The 21,174-nt window shown below is 39.2% G+C and overlaps 1 protein-coding gene across 1 annotated transcript in view; it reads right to left on the bottom strand.

Moving 5' to 3' along the window:
* Nucleotides 1-21,174, bottom strand: part of TMTC2 (transmembrane O-mannosyltransferase targeting cadherins 2) — a 416,162-nt gene that overhangs the window by 250,621 nt on the left and 144,367 nt on the right. Inside the window, exon 2 of the mRNA XM_079775789.1 lies at nucleotides 6,047-6,617. Coding sequence (XP_079631915.1) covers nucleotides 6,047-6,617 — 571 coding nt within the window. The remainder of the gene's footprint in view (nucleotides 1-6,046; nucleotides 6,618-21,174) is intronic.

Raw genomic sequence — 21,174 nt, 5'->3', positions numbered from 1 at the left:
TATTTAGAGAAACTGTTAAAAGATCAAACTAAAAGCGCTTCATTTTTCCAAATTATCTTAGGCTATTATTAGAATTGCTTACACTGACTTTCAGATTTCCTTTAATTTTTTTTATTTTCCACCTGTAACTGAATAAGTGATTATGAGGCTAATAAGGGAGGAAAAAGATGTTTCCACATTAAAACAGTTAACAGATGTTAAATAAGCACAGAAAATGGCCACTAGACAAGCAATGACTGATGTTGGGTGAGTAAGAAAAACGTTGCTTTTACTGATTTTATTACCCATGTACCTCCTGGGGCCATGAGAGACTTGTAAAAAATTTTGTGGGCAGATAAAAGTCTAACATTTATTTGCAAAGTTAGTTTAAGTATATTTCAAGGGTCTTCCCTACCCCCACCCTTACTTTTTGACCATATAAAACTAAATAAGTGAAAGTCATCAAAGGAAGGCAAAAAACAATCACTTGGTGAGACTTGGTCAAGAAAACGTATTTTTCAACATTTTTCTGACATGCATTTCTGCCAACCCCACCTGCCAGACCTCACTAACCAGGAATGAAACCTCATCATATAAAGGGAAGAGCACAGAATTTCACTTGAACATATCAAGCACATATTTTTAAAAGATAAATCTTAAACAAGTGTAAATTCATTAATGTACTAGAACCTACTATGTGCCAGACAGTGTGGTACATTCCAAGGATAATGTAGGAAACATTCTGAAGCTAAGAAGTAGGAATATTTTTAAATTTTGTGTACAATGTTATGAACACTAATTTTGTTCAGACATATTTTGGAAGATTTTATATTTAGTGTTGTTTTTACAAATCTTATTTCATGTCATATTCAACCATATTATTTCACAAATCATATGACTGTCAATAAGCATTTAAAGTTAAATGTTAATTTTTTAGCATATTCAGAACAGTACCTGACAGATATAAACACTGTGTTTATTAAATACTAAATAAAATATCTACAATATATCAGGCACTTACTATTTTTCACATATCTTATTGAAGAAAAATATAAATTTCACATTGGCTTTGCAGAACTGCAAAAACCTTATATATTGCCCTAACCGGATAGCTCAGTTGGTTAGATCATTGTCCCTGATATGCCAAGGTTGTAGGTTTGATCCCCGGTCAGGACACATACAAGAAACAACCAATGAATACATAAATAACTGGAACAACAAATCTCTCTCTCTCTCTCTCTCTCTCTCTCTCCCGCCCTTCCTCTCCCTCTAAAATCAAATTTAAAAAATTTTTTTAGAAAACCTTATGTATAATATAGACATGCATATCATTTGCATGAGCCTTATAAATAAAAAATGACAGCCAAAAACTCTGGTCAAATTCAGCCACCCCAAGGATTTTTGTCTGGCCCAATAATAACCAACATTAAAAAAACAGAAGATGTCATAGAAAAAAATCCAGATGTCTATCTTCTCAGAAAAATCTTAAAGTCTACCAAACCAAAACCTTTATTTACTTATTTATTTATTTTTACTGCAGTGACGGGATGGAGTGGAGTACTAGTTGTAGAGCAGCGCCTTCTGCCTGGCCCTGCTACACATTTGAGTTTGGGGACCAGGATCTGATAAGAGGTACAGAAGCGAATCCACGGTGAAGAAAGAAGCTGAGGGTGATTGCTATGAGAAAAATAATACTGACAAAACTGAAAAACTGGGAATCTTGCTCCTCTGGTTCTAATAAACTCAAGCTTTCAGAGGACCTCCATTTTTAGATCTAGAGTGTTGACTGGTTCTCTAATTTGCATAATAGAGTTAAACATTTGTACACTAGAGTTTTCTGTTTATATGTGTTACATTTTTATGAGGCAGAAAAGTTTATTCATCTGGCAAACCCATGATAACTATGTTTCAGAGTTAATTGGTAAGATATTTAGGATAATTATTCTTTTAAGGTTTAAAAGAACCTTCTAAAGTTTTAATCCACTTCCTTCAGTCTCTTCCTACTCACCCAGGCATTTAAAATCTATATATATATATTTTTTAAAGAATATGGAATTCTCTATAACTTCCATATGTAATCTATGCCAGCGTTTATAAGCCCCACAGTCATGAGATTCTAAATGAAAGCTTGTGCTTAAATGTGCATGATTTGGCTTCGCTAGATCTCTAATTCACTTGCTTTCAAACCCCTATACATTTAAAGACAACTAGACAGTGACATCAGAGGAATGGCAGTGTGAGAGATCCCCTCGGCCCTCCCCCTTGATGTTTCAACAATTTGAACAGCTATAATTCAACAAAGTCTTCCCTGCTCAATGCACAAACACACCTGAGAGAACTGAGCACTGAGAAATCTAAAGGTAGGCAAGTGGGAATGAACCGGGGAGGTGAGAAGGGAAAAGTGTTGAGCTGAGCCACCTGTAGCCAGGAGCTCAAGGTGGGGCTCAGCCCAGAGAGGGGAAGAATCAGGTTTTGGCACTCCCTTCAGTCAGGAGGAGCAGAGAGACTCGGGGGACATTCCTGCAGGAGTTGGCATTAGGAGCTACAGCTGAACCAGTTGTCTGGTGGTTGGCATTCCAGACAGAGAAACCAAAGTCGAGGAGCCTGGCTGCCCCTTAACCTCCTAAAGCTTGCTTCCTTCACCCTTGGTTGCAGAGCACATTATCTGCAAATCTGAGAACTAGTACTACAGAATCACTTTCCCCAGAGCAAAAGGCCCACTCTGTGAATGGTCTCAGGATCAGGACATGAAGAGAATTCCACAGAGGTCCGAGGTCACAATTACCGGAGGGCAAAGCAACTTAGAAGGTGGACAGGTTACCCGAGTCCACCCTCCCCCCACACATCATGGCTATACTGACTGCAGTGTCTGGCAGTGGAGGACAGCACTGAGATTTCACAAATTTGAAGCCCCACGGTCCACCACGTTTATTCACTGGCAGGGTTGGTTCCCTAGGACTGGGGTGACCAGATCACAGGGGAGGCACCCACCTCCCATTTTCCATCACCCCAGGGATCTGAAAAGCCAAAGAACAAGAGCTAAAAAAAAATCTTGATTCAGCGCCACCTACTGGAAGATAATAGGCCTTCTTTGTATCAATCTACGAGAGAAATGCCACTCATACATAGATGCCTAGACAGAGGAAGGAATCCATCAAATACCAGGAATAACCAAGGTAATGAGGCAGCTAAGAAAGAAAATAAAAATCTCCAGAAAATAAACTGAAAGACAAGGAAATATGTGATTTAAATGACAAAGAATTCAAGATTGAGAGGTTACTATCTAGGCCTCAGTTATGTTCAGCTCCAGGCCCAGAAAAGCAGGCAAACCAGAAGTAGTAACATCATGGCTGACATAAGGGCCAAATGCACTGATCAACAACCCCCGACCCTAGCACCAACAAATCAACAGAGACCACGACCTTGACCATGACCCTAACTCCCTTGGTCATCATAATTAATTATTTTTTTCCTCTATACACTCCAACCACTAGAAGTCTTTGGGAAGCCAGGTCTTCGAGCATTTGCTCACTTGTATCTCTGGGGCTAGGCCACTTCCTAAAAATAAACCTTTAATTTCCCTGCTGCAAACTACGGTTTGATTTTATGGGGCTTTGATGCTCACAGGCAAATGGACCCCTTTGGTCTGGCAACAATGGTAAGTGGAAATTCTTTATAAGACACCACAGTGTTTCATAGATTTCAAGGCAAGGTCTTGAAACACCCAGAGTCTGCATCTTCAAATAGGTCTTGTTGGAAAACAAAATTCTGAGTAAATTTGAAGATCAAACTGGCTTCATTGAATGATTCATGAATCAAGCAACATCCCACCAAGGTAACAGAAAGGAGCTCCAAACACCTGTACAAAATGGAAGGCTTCTTACAGGCAAAAGGCAGAAAAGATAAGGAAAGAGTGGGATTACCTCATCCTATTCTGGGGGATAGAAACAGTCTACAAGACAGATTACCTCTACAGTGCTAACCAGGTCATTCCAGATTGACTGAAGTTCACATTTTTGAGAGAGGCTGAAATTGCAATTAAGTCTTGAATTGCAACTTAGAAGGTGGGCTTAGCTGAGGTGGGCTTAGCACAGGTGACTCCACTCTGAACCTTTTCTTTAACAGTCCCAACCTCCATGGGATAAGAACCATGATTTAAACTTATTCTATTTATTTATATATCAAAAAAAAACAAGAAAGCTTGCTATTGTTAATGACATGGTTTTAAAGGAAAAGAAAAAGATTACTCTCCCTATTCTCCATAAAAAAATAATTAAAACTGATTTGAAATTAAGAGCTTGACTCTCAAACCAGATGTTGTTTGCTTTTCTTTTAAGGTTTTAGCATTTAATTGAAATCACAAAAGAACTTCATTAAGCCCTTGATACTCGAGTTCTAACTGAAAAGGTTAAGCTTCCCTGCAGAGAAGCATAGCAGTTAATTGCCTGCCTACTAAATAAAAAGAAAGCCATTTTTTTAAAAGTACAGTCAAACCTTGGTTTTCCGACGTCTCTCATTTTGAACCATTCGCTTCTCAACTAGACAACCCTTTCATAATGATACCTGTATGATCAGTCTCAAACCTTTTAGGTGACAAAGGAGTGAATGTGTGTGTATCAGTCAGTTTACCGCTAAACATCATGTTGTTAGCACCTCAGGGAATAGTGCTGTGAATATTCTCGTGTTTTTTGCTTTTGTTGCTGCTTATTATTACTAAATTTTCATTTTTTACTGTACATTTCATGTCCTTTTTGTCATTAAAGTGTTCATTTATAGATTAACCCTTTGCACTCGCTTGCTTTTTTCGATTCCTTTATTCTACTGCTAACCGTGTCAAGTCACACTTGACATCTGAGTGCTTAGGGTTAAAAAGTAGTACATTAGACATGTACAGTATATATGAAAGGTTAAAACAGGGAGTCATTTGGGGGTCTGGAATGGATTAATTCAATTCACATAATTTCTAATGGGAAAAATGATTCTGTTTTCGAACAGCATCTGGAACAAATTAAGTTTGAGAACCGAGGTTCCACTGTAAATGTCTCTGTTTCTATTTCCTTCCATTTTTTCAATTTAATTTCTTCCCAATTCAATTTCAAGCAAAATAGGGAATTGAGGAGGGAAAAGTTAGTCAATACTAGAAAACTTGACACCTTTCTCAGGGTAAATATCCAAATCTGTAATTCCTTGCTTAAGTGTCTAAGAAGCAGCAGGAGCTGGCCTACACCATGGCCGAGGTTTGCAAGCCCTGGCCACATGGAGTCTGGATACTTAAAGCCAAAACAAGGGAGTTTATTGCGAGTGAGTGAGGATGGGGCAATAGGTAGAAGGCACTTTCTCAAGAGGTTCCAGTTTACCCAATGCCTCCCATGAACACTCTAGCAGAAGACTGTTCAGATCACTTTAAGAGTATGGGTTCCCTAAGTGCTTCTTTGACCTTCCAACAACATGGCATTTGAAACAAATATTAAGCCCAGAAGCAAAGGCCTTAATTGGCCTCAGGGAAAATCTTATAATAACCACTTTCTGTTTTGACTCTTTTATTCTCATACACTACAAAAAGGAAAAGGTGAATATGATTCATTGTTTAAGAATTTGAGTTTTTAGCACACTACAGAGAAGGTTCTTTTCCATAGTCAACTCAGGAATACAAGGCGAAAAATTTCCCCTGTATAGTCTAGTATCTAGCTCTATTACCAGCTGTGATATATTTACAAATACACATTATGTATAGGAGGCAATGTATAGGATTAGAGAGTTGGAGCAGAATTAAGGAATGAAAAAAAAATAAATTAATTCTAAAGATGCATAATCTTTACAAGGCAAAACTATCCTTCTACACCTCCTTTGAAATCATGAAAATAAGTAAAGAAATCTGAGAAATCAGTGACTGAAACCCAGGTTAGGAGGGAAAGGTCAGAAAGGACACTTCCACTTACTGAAGATCAAAAAGTTACTTATGTTAAATTCTCTTTGAAAAGGAACACATTTGCCTTTTAAATGGTAAAATAGGACCAAGCAAGAGATTACTCAGAAGTCCAACGCTTGAGCACCAACAATCACTTACTTTGTAAATGGTAGGCAGGATCTGTTTCATTTTCAGCCTGTGAAAGACGAAGACATCGTAAACTGCTGAGACTGCGAGAACAGTCACTCCTTGTTCCTTCCACAGCATGCTGCATCCCGCACACAGTCCTGTCCCCAGGAACCAGCCCCACGTCCTGGCTGAGTAGCCTCTGGTAGAGCAGTGTTTCATGTAGCAGAGCAAGGAGAGGAGAAAGAAGAGACTGGCCCCGACATCGGCCCGGCCCACGATTCCTGCCACTGCCTCCGTGTGGATGGGGTGAGAGGCGAACATCAAGCCCGCCATGAAGGTCCAGTATCCGTCCCCAAGGAGTATCTTGGAGAAGCTTGTGAAGAGACCAGTGACTGCCGCATGCAGTAGGATATTGACAAGATGGTAGCTCCAGGGATTCAGCCCTCCGATGGCATGATTCAGGCGAAAAGAAAGCGTGCAGAGTGGCCGGTAGGACTTGTGGCTGCCACTGTGGGTTAGAAGAGTCCCCCAGAAATCATTGTAGAAAATGTGCGTCCATGGCGTTTCTGGGAGAAGGTCCTGATTAGTCTTGATAGCACGGCTAAAAAACAAAATGTAAAAAAAAAAAAAAAAAAAAAAATCAAATGAAAAATACAGGAAAAAATATTAGGTGACATTGATAAGATATTATCTTCCTCCCTAGCCTTGTCATGAGACTTTATGCTGGGATGCCAGGAATGCATAATTAATGCAAATGAGCTTTCCATATAGATTGAATTGAGATCCTCCCCTTATTTCTTGCTAGCACCACAATTAGGATTGTATTTCTTTGCCTCAAAAGCTTTCTTCCTTGTTTGAATGCAAGTATGTTTGAAGAATAAATGCAGAGGTTCTATCATTGATTTAAGCCTTAATGCAGAGGTTGCTAAACAAGTGTCTTAAAAATCACTTGGCGCTGAAACCGGTTTGGCTCAGTGGATAGAGCATCGGCCTGCAGACTCAAAGGTCCCGGGTTCGATTCCAGTTAAGGGCATGTACCTTGGTTGCGGGCACATCCCCAGTAGGGGGTGTGCAAGAGGCAGCTGATCGATGTTTCTAACTCTCTATCCCTCTCTCTTCCTCTCTGTAAAAAATCAATAAAATATATTTTAAAAATAATCACTTGGCATACTGACTAAAAATGCAGAGTCTAGGCCCCAGGTTGATGTGAAGCCTGAGAATATGCATTCTTTAAAAGCACAGCCCCAGCTGATACTGGTGCAGGAGATACACTAAGAGCAAGAACTAGCCCCCAAGGGAAATAAATTTTAAATAGAATATCTGTGCTTGGAGCAATGCTTCTCAAACATACATATCATCTGGGAATCTTGTTAACAGGCAGGTTCCACATTTCTAACAAATCCCCAAGTAAAACTGACTCCGCTGGTCTGTGGACTCCACTTTGAGTAGCAAGGACCTAGACAGCTGAAGAGATGAGTAAGAATGGCTTTCCATCTACCCAAATATTGTCCTTCTTCCTACACTCCAGTAAACTTCAGCCTTTCCCCCTTCTGAGCTCTCACAAGACTTAGTGTCATCTACACCAGATGCCACAATGATGCACTTCCTTGTCTCTTGCTTTTGAGGACTAGTAACTTCAAGGAGGAATGACCTAGTATTCGCTGAGCACTTCCTATCTGCCAAGCATTCTGCTGGTTTTGGCTGTATCTTCTTGGTTAGTTCTTGGAATAACTGATGAGAGAGATATTATTATGTGCATCTCTCAAGTGAACAAATTGTGATTGAGAAAGTTAAATTAATAAAGATCCAAATTCACACAAATCAGAAATAACAAGGTCAAGTTTCATGGCCCAAGCTCTTTCCATATGATGGGCTTCTCAAAATATGATCCACAAACCACAAGGAGTATGTGAGAAAATACATAAACCGTGTAAAACTTAATGGCTATATTGGTTTTAACATATATTTGAAATAAATTTTAATTATCACATCAAAGCTGGATTTCATAGATATCTAATCAAAATTAAGCTGTTAAACATTAAAAAGTCCATGTAAACACAGATATGAAGGAATCAACAGTTCTTGTGTACGTGGATAAGGTACAACTGTGGAAGTCAGCACATAAATGACTCCGTTTGGAGGATTCCTGCTCTATGGCATTACACCTGCCAGAGACTAGGGTGGCATCTGGAGTCTTCTGTATCTCCAGTGCAGCTATCCCAGTACTTACAGAACACGAGAGAGGCACATGAGTCAGAAGAAAGCAGAAATGAGACACTCAAGTAGAAAACTCTTTCCTACTCTGATGTCAGGACTTTTTAAGGGGATGTGAGCATATGCGTAGCTAAAGAATATATGGTGGGCGGCCACTCTGAAGACCTTTACCTCTAGCCACTCCACCAGTTCTGCCTTTCATTGTGAGGCAGCCATGATTAAAGGAATTTCCGTATGAATTTTACCAAAAATCAGGTTGCAAAAGCCTTGGATTAAGGAGAAATGCCCCTGAGTCCCAGCTCTGTAATTTACTGAGTGACTTTGAAAACAAGAGTATGGAACAGATTAAAAACTCATCCTAGGCTTGTAATGGAAATAGTAGAGTTAGTATTCCAGTTGAGATCAATGGCTGGTCAATGCTGGTTTTCAAAAGCTTCTCTAAATGGCCTCCCAATTAACCTCACTGAGCTTCAATTTCTGTAATCATAATAGTTTTACCTTGAAATCATTTAACAAACACTTGTAATTGGTCATTTGCCTTCTACGTAGAGAAGCAGAGAACACTGCTTTGCAGATACACCAGTGTTCTGGAGACCTAGAACAAATGACATCTCAGTCCTGCTAGTGGCTACTGTTACTCTACGAAGACTGGGGTAAAATTTAGAAAAAGTCCCTTATTATAGTCTGCTTGACCCACAACCTCTGAACTTGGGTACATTTGGGGGTAAAATTAAAACAGACTGCCCTAGCTGGCTTGGTTCAGTGAACAGAGCGTCAGCCTGTGGACTGAAGGGTCCCAGGTTCAATTCTAGTCAAAGGCACATGCCCAGGTTGCGGGCTCAATCCCCAGTAGGGGGCATGCAGGAGGCAGCCAATCAATGATTCTCTCTCATCATTTTTATTTCTATCTCTCTCTCTCCCTCTCCCATCCTCTGAAATCAATAAAAATATTTTTTAAAAAAAATAATAAAAAATAAAACAGACTTATCAGTAGATGATAATTTATCTACTCTCTGTGAAACGCCATACTACTCTTTTTATATCTACTAGTTGACTTTTCTAGATGCTCAATAAAAAGGCAGAAGGTCTGTTAAAATCATGTCTTAAAAAATACTCAATGTTGTAGGGATAGTTGTTTCTCCATGTCTATTTCCAGCCTTTTCCCAAACTCTTAGACCTTCTGTTTTTAATGGTATATGATCCCTAGAAAAAAGATTTCATTTACTACCTTCCATTGCTGCTAAAGATGGTCATGTGACTAATTTTTGGCCAGTGGAGCATAAGCAGAGTTTTATGTACTACTTGCAAAACGTGTCCTTAAAAGGGGAAAAAAAGCTTCACATTCTTTGCCGCCACCACTACCTCCTTCCTGCTGGAGCACAGATGCAATAGCTGGGGGTCTAGCAGCTATCTTGGCCCATGAAGTGTCCTTAGGAATAGAAATCATGCCCAGCACAGCAATAAGACTGAAGGAAATTGAGTTCCTGTCATGGTAGAACACCAACCCTGGGCTACCTACCTCCCCATTGCATGAGCGTGAGAAATAAACTGCTATATTGTTTAAACTGTGATATTTTGGGTGTTAGCTAGCGGCAGCTGAACCTAGCTGTAAGTGAAATCCTTTGTTCACAGAAGTGAGAGTGTCCCATGTCCCGCGTGGTTCAGGGTTCAGGTTCGGGCTCTGGAGGAGGCCGCGCGCAACAGACAAGAAATACTAATTTGGAAATTGGGGGACAGGCGGAAGCCCAAGGAAGGACCCCACTTTGCTCTGGCCTTGCCATCCCTTTTATTCAGGTTTGGGATCCACCCATAGCCCTTAGGCAGGCAATTCCAGTAACAGCTCGGTGATAGCCCATCAGTAAGGATTCACATAAGACTAAAAGGTGGAAGTTGCTTCAGCTCCCTTTGTCTCCACCAGACAGTGGGTGTGGCTCTGACCCTTGCCAGAGCCTCCAGTTTGACCAGCCTTCCGGACTCCTTGTCAACCTCTTTCTGCTAGTGAAGGCAATGGGCAACTTCCAACACAGAAGACCTACTATATCACAGTGGTTTGATTTTTCCATTTTTATTTTTATTTTTACAAGTCTCCATGTATTGACTCTATATTAAATGAATTTCCATGTAAACTGACTTGTAAAATATTAGAAACAGATGTTATTCTGGATCTATTAAATTAAAACACCCTGCTATGACATTCATCAAGAGTCTAACTCAGAAGTAATTGCTTAAGACTCGATGAGTTATAATTAAAATTTAAAAGAAATATGAAAAACTGTGGTCAGAGAGAGCTGACTTCAAGCAATTCAGAATGAACACCCAACTGGCCTCTGCTAAACATTAACCTAGATATTGATGTGAATTTCTCTATTATCAATGCAGAAACGCTCATCTACCCAAGTCAGGGCAGTGGAAAGCTCAACAGCAAAGCATTCTGGGATAAGGCTTTGCTGCTGTAGTAAGGAAAGCTAGAAAGCAAATTCTGCTTAGGACAATACTATGCCCTTTCACTGGCAGATCCATACAGGATAGAGAACCATGTTCTCCAAACCAGGTTTTCTACAGGCTATTAGCTCATCACCATAATCAACTCTGTAAAGACTTTTTAAGAAAAAAATAAAACCCATACTTAAAAAAAAAACTGTTCAAACCTGCCAGAATTTCTTATATTTATAGCAATAAGTCTAGTAATAGGAAGCAGCCAAAGCTATACTACACGTCTAACTCCCACAAAACAAGGGTTTCAAAAAAAGAACAAAATTAACAAATCTCATAATTTCACTGTGAGAAAAAATTTTGATGAGATACAGCCCTAAATTGTAGGGAAAAATCTAACAGGCAAATAGTATTAATAAAACCAAAGTGGAAGAGTGAGAGAATCCCTTACCCATGTGCAAAACATACTATCCAAAGGGAGACTTGAGTATGATAAAATTCTCTGACAGGTGTTACCTGCTTAGGAAGGTTTTTACTTAACTGATGAACATTATGGCAAAAGTACATGAAATAAGACTAAATTGTACTGGGCTTTACTACTGGTATATGTCATGTCACATATGCACGTCAGTGATAAGGGATACATTACACATCCCTCACATCATTTTAAGAAAGATAAAGACCAAAGGGGCTTTATTAGAATCTGAAAAATGCGCCAGCAAAATGAGACATAAAGATAATCATTCAATACGAAGCATAATAGATTTTCATCCATTTGTGTTTTCTTACACAAGTCCAAATGGAAATAGTAAAATCTCTTCTTGGCTAATGAAAAACCTTAATTCAAAACAAAATTTCACGCTGATATAATTTCCGAGGTTATTTCTGTGAACTGGGACTGAAATTTAGGAAGGCACTAAGAAATGAGGAAATCTTCCACTGCAGTAAAGAAATCAGAGCAGCAGATCTGAAGGAGAAACCACTAGAAGCAGAATTCTCCAGGGAACACATGACTGGGACTGTCCCTGGAAGCACAAAGGTCCAGTCTCTCAGATCTTCAAGGAGTTCTTACCCCATTCCCCTTCTGTTCATTTGTGGCTCTTTGTTTTTGCAGCCTTGTGATTTTCCCCTTAGGAAATGCTGGCAAAGGCCAATGCTATTGTGAAACATGAATGATGTGACTGCCATCCCAACTGTCCTCATCTGGGTTTCTCTCACTGCTATTTTTTTCTGTCCATTGACCTTTGCAGTCAAAAGCACCCACATAAATGATGACTGGTCCTCTGAGCAGGAAGGAGGCTCAGACTCTTCAAACATCAAATGGCACACTCATGAAAAATAGCACAATTCTGAAGCCAAGTGGACTAAATTAAGTTCGAGCTATGATACAGTGGACAAACAGAGTTATTTCACCTCCCCATACCTGTTTTCTCATCTGTAAAATAAAGATATTAACTGTATTTGCCATATGGGATCATTGCAAGGAGTAAATGAGTCAGTAAACAAGAAGTACATTGTTATACGTAACATAATGTGTACATGTAATAATATACGTAACACACATTAGCTACTGTTATTATTATTATTACCATCAACACCAAACAATTGATGCTAGCCATCAATGGAAACATAGTGCTCATTTATCATGTTCATAGCCTTCAAAATCTATGGATCATGGTCATGAGTATTTCACTTAAAAGTTCCCTTAAGCTTTAATGACCCTCTCAGAACATGATCATGACCATGTGTGAAGCTTTATTTTTGGTCTTTAACATATTCCTTTTTTCATTCTCCTATCTTTGACTACCTCTTTCTAACTCTCTAACTCTCCTTAGCTAGCCTCCCCTTCACACTTTTCTCCAAATGTGGATGTCTCTCTCCTAGTTCTGTCCCCTGACCTTCTTTCTCTCTACACTTTCCACCTCTGTGGTCAGCTCTAACACCTGCTACTCAGGAGGTGCCTTCTCCATCTGGACCTCAAGCTTGGATGTTGCTCATAAGGCTGCACTTCTAATTGTTCAGGCGATATCTGCACCTGACTGGAGAAAAGAGTAATGAAATCCTCATTCTTCTGCTGACAAAAGGTGTGTTACCTTTGGCCGCTTAACCTCTCCAAAGCTCAGCTTCCTTACAATGGTAGGTGGATAATAATAATAATGCTGCTTCTCACAAATTGTGTTAGCAATCAAACAAGGAAACATTAACTTAAAATGTTTGACATTTACATAGCCTTGTAAATTTGTAATAGAAACTTGCTGTTTTTTTTTTCCGGACCTCTTCTTCTAGTTAACAGTCTCCTGTTTTTCCTTTTGAAAACAGCTCACATCCATTCTCAGTCCATGTGGACAGGGTGAGGCTAACCTGACCTCATGATGAAAGGTCAGCAAATGACTTGCCGGTTAGTGTACTATATCCCCCATCCTCATTCCTGGCCACAACAATTGACTTAGCAGCCAGCCAGGCCAATCAGAGTCAAGAGAGCCCCAATAATCTATTGGGAAAGGTCATCCTCTTTTGAGGATGAGATGAAATCCTAGGGCTACTAGAACATTCTCTGAAGACAGAGCCTGCCTAAGAATGAAGCCAACACGAAAGAACCCAGATCAATTACCAAAGAGGCAATTCCTAGTGCAGCTGGATCCCGTCATGCCTTAAGCAAACACTGTTAAATAAGCCGGTAAATGCCCTTTACTCATAAGCTAGTTTGAACTGCTGACATCCCCAATAAAGAGAGTACTAAATAACACAGCACTGTATAACTATCAAGTAATATTGTTAGTTGCCCTTTCAGTGTCTTAAGCTTAGTAAGTCTGAATCCAAATAACTTTCCTCACAAAACATCTCCTCTGCCATACAAGCCCTTCATTAAGTACCATCATTTCTCCATCCCTGGCATAGAAGTTGTGCATGTTGGCACCTTCTCTCTTTGCTTTTACATATTTTTTAAAATATATTTTTATTGACTTCAGAAAGGAAGGGAGAGGGAGAGAGAGAAACATCAATAATGAGAGAATCATCAATTGGCTGCGTGGGGGATCAAGCCCACAACCAGGGCATGTGTTCTGACAGGAAATCAAACCGTTGACTCCTGGTTCATAGGTTGACACTCAACCACTGAGCCATGCCAGCTGGGCTATTTTTAAACTGGCTAAAAATATGGTAAAGCTGTTCAGGACCTCAGAGAAACGCACAAGTTTCCCTTGAATCCCATCTAACTTTGCTTTTCTACTGCCCTCATTCAGGCTTTCATTATTTCCCACCGCACTGCTTTGCATGCTGAAATTGCCTGTTCATTTTCCTTTTTCTCTCATTAGGATGTTAAGTCCCCTCAGGGAAAGAATTATGCCTTATGTTTTCTCCCAGTGCCCAACACATATCAGGTACATAATAAATATTTGGCAAACTGAACTCAACAGCTATCCCTGCCTGCTTGCATTCCACCTTTGCTCCATTACACACATGCTGTGGATAGAGAAACTTCCTGAAATATAAGGCTAACGCATCTTTATTTATCTTTTGGAGACTAGCACACTAGTAGTATTCAATATATATTTGATAAACCGAATTCTAATTAGAAATGATTCATACTGATAGGATGCACTCACCTTTTAGAAAAAGTCTACATTGTTTTACATATGTAGGGAAATATCACTTCCCCCTAAAAGTTTACTCACTCTGAATACTAACCTCTGCTCACCCAATAATAATCAACTGTGAAAAACCATCAGGTTAATTGGCTTACCCAAATGTCTTTGGCACTCATTTGCCACTTAACCTATAATCTTTTAATTAGAGTCCCTCTTTAGGGATAAGTCATTATATTTTGAAAACTTCACTTAATATGCAAATACTTGGCTAACGTGGTAGGGGCCTGAGAGAACTACTGTAACATCTAGAGCTTGTCTTAGTTTGGAAATAAGCAATGTATTTCAGATTCCTAGAGGACCTTCAGGTAGAGCAAGTGCATTTCAGCATAGGGTGCTAGACTGTTGGGAGACAGTGTTAGGTTTCCAGTTTCCAGTGGAAATGGAAAGCTTTAAGCTCTAGGCATGAATCTATCATTACACCTATAACACTTTACTTTTTTCTATCTTAAATCTTACTTTTTCTATCTTAAACTTACTTTTTTCTATCTTAAATCTCCCCCTACTAGACTGTAAATGCTTCAATGGCAGAGATGATAACTTCCTAAACAAAGAACACTCAAAAAAAACTTTTTAAATTGTTACCATATAGGTATTGAATGAAAAGAGGCCACAGGAAATAACCAAGACCCTGTGGTCACACGTCCAAGGGTCAGAGCGCTCAAGTAACTGCAAGGAAAGGAATATTCTCATAGACCAGTGATGGGCAACCTTTTGAGCTTGGTGTGTCAAACTTCGCCAAAAAACTGAGCATAACTCGGGTAGTGTGTCACTTTGAGGAAAAAACTAACTCTAAGACTCTAGTCGCAAATGTTTCATTCTCAGGAGCAGCAAATGTTTCATCCTCAGCATGAGGCCGCGTGTCATCAGAAATGGCTACGCGTGTCAGGGCTGACACGCGTGTCATAGGTTCACCATCACTGTCATAGACCCTTTCCTCTATCCCTGTAGGAGTCTTTCCTAGCAGCTCCTGATTAAATGTGGTCCCTGCTTCTGCTAAACTCAGCAGAAGCTGTGCTCCGGGATACGGACCTCTCGGAGAGCTTTCTGGATGAGAGAGCTCCCTGCTCACCCCAAGTCTAGAATTTACCCAAACACTCGTCTCTTAGTGGGATAAATGAGAAGGAGAAACCTTGGTTAAATATTTTAAAGTATCTTTAGTTCTTCAGATAAATTAAAGCTGTAATTTTCAGATTTCTATGGGAAAATTTTTATATATAAAAATTTCCCTCTGGCCCTGAAAACTAATTAATAATCCATTCAAAAGAAAGCAGATCATTTAAAATTAAAACTTCAGTTACCTAAAGATATTTTGAAAAGTATTTATATGAAAAGCATTTTGCAAGATTAAAGCAAAAACTAACAACATGAGATTATCAGAAAAACCATACTCCAAGCATTTAATTTCACTGATTAAAGGAATCCTCTACCTTAATATTTACCTGTTTAACAACTGAAAATAATTTCCATTGCCTTGCAATTTGCATGATGAAATACAATATTAGTATTTTCTATATAATCTGCTCATTATATCCATATTATGTCATCCTAACATTAATAAAAAATGTGATTATCCAAATGCACCTCCTTCTCATTGTGTTAAATTTAATCAGAATTCTCAAATTAAACACTTAATGAAAATATCTTTATTCCTAAATCTCCAAACTTGAAATCAGTAACCACTAGAAAAGATACTTAGGAAGATTTTTCACTTCCAAAAGTTAACTCAAGTATAGGAACCACTTTAGTACACTATGTAATTTATGGATTTCAATCAGTTTCATAGGTTTTCATAAATTCACAATCTACAAAAAGGTGATTTAAAGAAAATTTTTTACATTTCATACTGTTGCCTTTACAATGGCTCTTGAACATTACCAATACTTTGTAAAGTATGACTGGTTCCTTAAATTTTTCTACTTTAAAATAATTACAAATCTTTAACTGTTTTTGAATAGAAGAAATCAGTATCAGATTGCAGTCTTTTTATGAAATTCAAAGGCTTCAAAAAATGAATGGGCTCTATCGGACACCAGATTTCAAGTGAGAAATACAAGCATAACCATGAAGATTCCAGACCACCATTATTTTGTTTTCAAATTCAGGGTTCTTTATATTTACTTTTTCAAAATTTATTGTTGAAAGTATTACACATATCCTCTTTTTTCTCCCATTGACCCCTATAGCCCGCTCCCCCACACCCCCGCCTCAGATCTCCACTACCCTATTGTCTGTGTCCATGGGTTATGCATATATGCATACAGGTTCTTTGGTTGATCTCTTCCCACCTACCCCCGCCTTCCCTCTGAGATTTGACAGTCTGTTCCATGCTTCTATGTCTCAGGATCTATTTTGTTCAACAGTTTATTTTGTTCATGAGATTCCACATATAAGTGAGATCATGTGATACTTACCTTCCTCTGAATGACCGAACACCTACTTTGTGCAAGGTCTTGTTCTGTGCACTTTTACAGAATAAAGGAAGACACTATCTTTGTGCTTAAGGGTTTGATTATCCAAACGCACTCTAAATAGGCAGGCATGGCAAGCTGAGAGTATACCTCTTCAGCTACAACACTTGCCTTCTTGCATCAATGTGCTATGTAAATTTCAGTACTGATATACTACAGTACAAGGTAGTTTTTCCAACTACACAAGTATTACCTCATTTTTAAAAATCACATCCTTGAGGAGGGGTCATCATCTTCACTTAAGGGAATCAGGGAGAGTGTCTCCTGGCTATGGCCACTGCCTGTGAACACGCTAAGGGTGCTCAGCCTGAGCACTGCCAGACCACGAAGTTAGCGGGGTGCGGCAGGGGGGTGGGGGGGGGGGATTTAAAACAAGACACTAACATGCTCTGAGAAAACAGGCGTTGGGGGTAGGAAGACATTCATGTAGCATTATCCAGATGTTTGGCTTCTCTGTTAGCCTAACTCCTGTCTTCTCTGAATTAAGTCTTAACCAAGTCACCTTTCTTTATCCATGCCTCTCCTTCAGCCAAAGAGAAGAGCCAAGAGCTTCTTTCAGCCAAATGTTTGCAAGGATCCTTTGTCTTTTCTCCTTCAAATTTTCCACATGTTGCCAATGCATCCCTCACAGGTATCCATGTTATAATAGCATCTTGCATTTGTCTCGTGCTTTTACATATTACAAAATGTGCTCATGTGCATGATGATCCTGAACCCTTGTCAGCACCCTGGGAGTAAGCGGATGTGAACAGATGCGGACGTGAGAAGCTGAGTCCTGCCTGAGACAATCGCAGCAGAAGATCTGAGCCGCCCACACAGAATCAAAAATCCCAATCCTCACGGGAAGAAGAAATCTAGACACGGAGAGAGACACTGGCGGGGCGTGCACACAAAAAAGACCATGTAAGGTAGCCATCTGCAAGCCAAGGAAGGCCTCAGGGGAAACCAAACTGGCCTACACCTTGATCTGGAACTTTTAACCTCCAGGACTTGGAGAAAATTAATTGTTATTTAAGCCACCTAATCCGTGGTGTTTTGTTCCGGCAGCCCTAACAAACAAATATGCCAAAGAGACCATCATATATTATATGCTCTATCCTTTTTACCCTTCTAGTTTTCACACAAAAGCCAAATTTCTCCAATACTATGTCAGGTGTTCTGTTTTTTTATGACAGTGGTTGGTTGAACTGCTTTGTGAACAGTAAAAGAGTTTTAAGAGATATCTTATTCTTACTGCTACCAGGATGTATCTATGTCCTCTACCAGAAAAAAAATATTTTTCCTGACCATGTCAATGGGGCAATAATGCTAATTAAACACACATAATAAAACACTAGTGCGACTTCATACTTACACTGAAACTGACAAAGCTTACAAAGCACACAGACATGATCTCACTTTATCCTCACAAAACTGCTCTAAGCTATGAACCCGGAGCTGCAGGGGTTAAATTAAAGAAGAGCACAAATTAGTTAGACACAGAGAAAGACCTTGAACACTGTTCTCCAACCTACTCCTTTTAACCTTAAAAGCAACTCTGTTCCTCCGCACGGACAATAAATCTCCAATGAGAAGTGTTTGTAAGACAATTTGAAAGTAAAATCCTAGTCTATTATTGCATTTTGTCTGGAATCCATATATCTGCCCTCGAGACTCAATAAAGCTATAGAAATGCTTTGTGCCATATTCTTTTAATTTCTGCAATTCAAAAAGAAAGTCTTCTTTTAACACTAAGGAATCTTGGAAAACCTGAGTCAAAGGAAGGTGTTAGTTGTCTTCCAGTGACGGGTGGAAAAGGCAGCTTTATGAAAGCCAAAAACGAACCTATAATTTCATATTGCAAAATATAATAGAAAACATATTCTGGAAGAAATTTTGCTGCTTGCATCCCTTTTCAACTATAAAATAGTTACACACACACACATACATCTGAGAAAGATCAGACTTTGAACATATTGCGGCAACACACACGCACAACACGGGAAGTTTCACCAGGGTTGCCTGTGATGACAGGATACACAGACATCCCTACAATAAAATCAGCCTCACAGCTAAATCAGAGAGTCTTTTTGGACACAAGAATATATGAGCCCTGATGAAAAACAGATAGGCAAGGAGAAAAACACTCTAATTTAAAACTAACACAGATGAGCCTACCCAAAGTACCCAAACATTTGGTCCACAAACCACCAGCAACACTCTAATTTGTCATGGAAGGCAAGAGATATTTCATCCAAGAATAAGGAGAGAAAGGGAAATTAAGTCCACCAATAAAGTGTATGGGCATTCCAATATAAAATACTTTCTAATACAGATGTCATTTACTGAATGACATTCAAGAAATAAATTAAACTTCAGGGAGCTCTGTAGCCCTTTAAATAAATCACATTGTACGCACTCAAAATACATATGCTGAATGGTAAATGAAAACTTATCAGCTCACTCAGATCTCATGTTATGAACAAATTATGAAACACCAATGTGTCCCTTTTAGCATCTTAAGCATGGTATATTTTACCCTCTTGCTGACCCCCAAATTCTCAAACTTAGAACAGTGGGATCTGTGGAGTGTTCTCTTTAGCGCTCCATATCTATGACCATTTCATCACCTAACCTCCACGAGACTGGAAATCCCTAAGCCAGACCACAGATCATTTTTATTCAATCCTGACCATCACTGTCTTTATTACACATAATTTCTGTCACACTAGCCATTGCCAATAAAAGAAAATATTTTCAACATGTAAGTAACTGTGCTAAGTAAATTCACAAAGCATGGAAGAACAAGCAGAACCTAAGTCTGAGAATGGAAAATGGTATTCAATCAAAGAAATCTAAGCATAACTGATACAACTTTTCACTCCAATCTGTAGGGGGAGAAATACTATCTTCACCTTTCATCTGAAGCAACTCCTGAAATCAATGTTAAGTGTTACTAAACACTCACATTCCACGCTTTAGAGTTAGCCAAGTCTTGATTTGAATTCTTCCTCTTGAACTTACTAGCTATATGATTCAGTTTTCTAGTGAAGATAAAACTACATAAGATAAGCACACACAGTAGGTGCTTAATGAATGATTGTAAGTACAATGAATCACCTCCCTTGTCTTCCTAGATTCCATAAAAGAGTACTTTTATTTTGCTGAAATGTCAGTCAATACCACTACAGCTCGCATTCAGTTACGGTGTCATTTATCATTTCTCTTAGCATGTCCTCCAGGACCTCTGTTCCTCCCTCCCCCAGCGCACCAACATGAAATTGTGCCTGTATTAATCATAAATTAAGGCCATTAGCCAATCTAAGAGCTCAAGAATGATGTTCACAGCAGTCTAACTCATCTGGGAGGATGGATGACAGCAAGGTTAAGTGAGGGGATCAAAAAGCATAAGAGAAAGAAGGAAGAGTCACAGGACTTATGCCAAAGTGCACAGCCTAATTAGGACATTCTGGCAAGCCGCTTCTTTGGAAGGACAACAGTTGCATACCACCAAAGAAGCCGGGCTTGGTATTTCTTTTTGACTAAAAAATATCCATCCTAACAAAGCAACTATAATTCGATTGGAAAACTAATATTTTTAGCTGTCTAAAGCCTATTTTTTTCTTGCACAAAGTTAAAAAAGAATTACTCCATGCATCTGCAATCACACACACACACACAGCAATATGGTTCAAAAATAGCAAGTTCTTAAAAGCATGACACTATATATTAAACCTTTTGTATCTTTGCTAATAAAAAAGGGCAACATATATTTAAAAATGTCCTCTTTACAGTCTTCATCTAAGCCAACCCTATGCAGGTGGACAGTAAATGGGCTATAATTTGTGGTGGCCCCAAATGGAGTCTGGAAGAGTTTAAAATCAGAAATGTGATCACTTTGTGAGAAAAGGCAATGTCATGCACTCTATCATGGTCACCCTACTCACAGTAGATGGATTTTCACACTGAAAAACTAACATTAAAAGTTGCCTTGGGGAGGAGAACAAAATAGGCATCCCCAAATGCTCTATCGGCCCTGTCTTCTAATGGTTTCTTTTCTGAAGGCGTCCTGGAGAGAAGTTCAATCTTTCTAATGGGAATATAACTGTAGTACAACTCTCCAAGGGCATTTACCACTTTAAAAAGGAACTCTAAACTCTGCTGTCTTTAAAAGGCAAGGAGGTCACTGGGAAAAGTCATTTTTCAAAGCTCCAGTGAACTGGCACTCTGCTTTGCTTTCAGCCACAGAGATAAGGCGTGCAGTCTTGGTAACAGAATCGCCTTTCTTTAATTTTTAATGCCTGTCCATTTCAGGGCTCCCAGGGGGAATCAATGACTTACTCATGGCATCCTAAATGGCTTGGACTGTGTGCATGCATGTGTTTTAACAAAGCAAGAAGCAACTGCTTTGTTCCTT

Source organism: Cnephaeus nilssonii, assembly GCF_951640355.1.
Source record: "Cnephaeus nilssonii genome assembly, chromosome: 6".
Classification (NCBI taxonomy): Eukaryota; Metazoa; Chordata; class Mammalia; order Chiroptera; family Vespertilionidae; genus Cnephaeus; species Cnephaeus nilssonii.
Note: the sequence above shows the minus strand (reverse complement) of the source record. Positions and strands in the feature narration are given on the sequence as shown.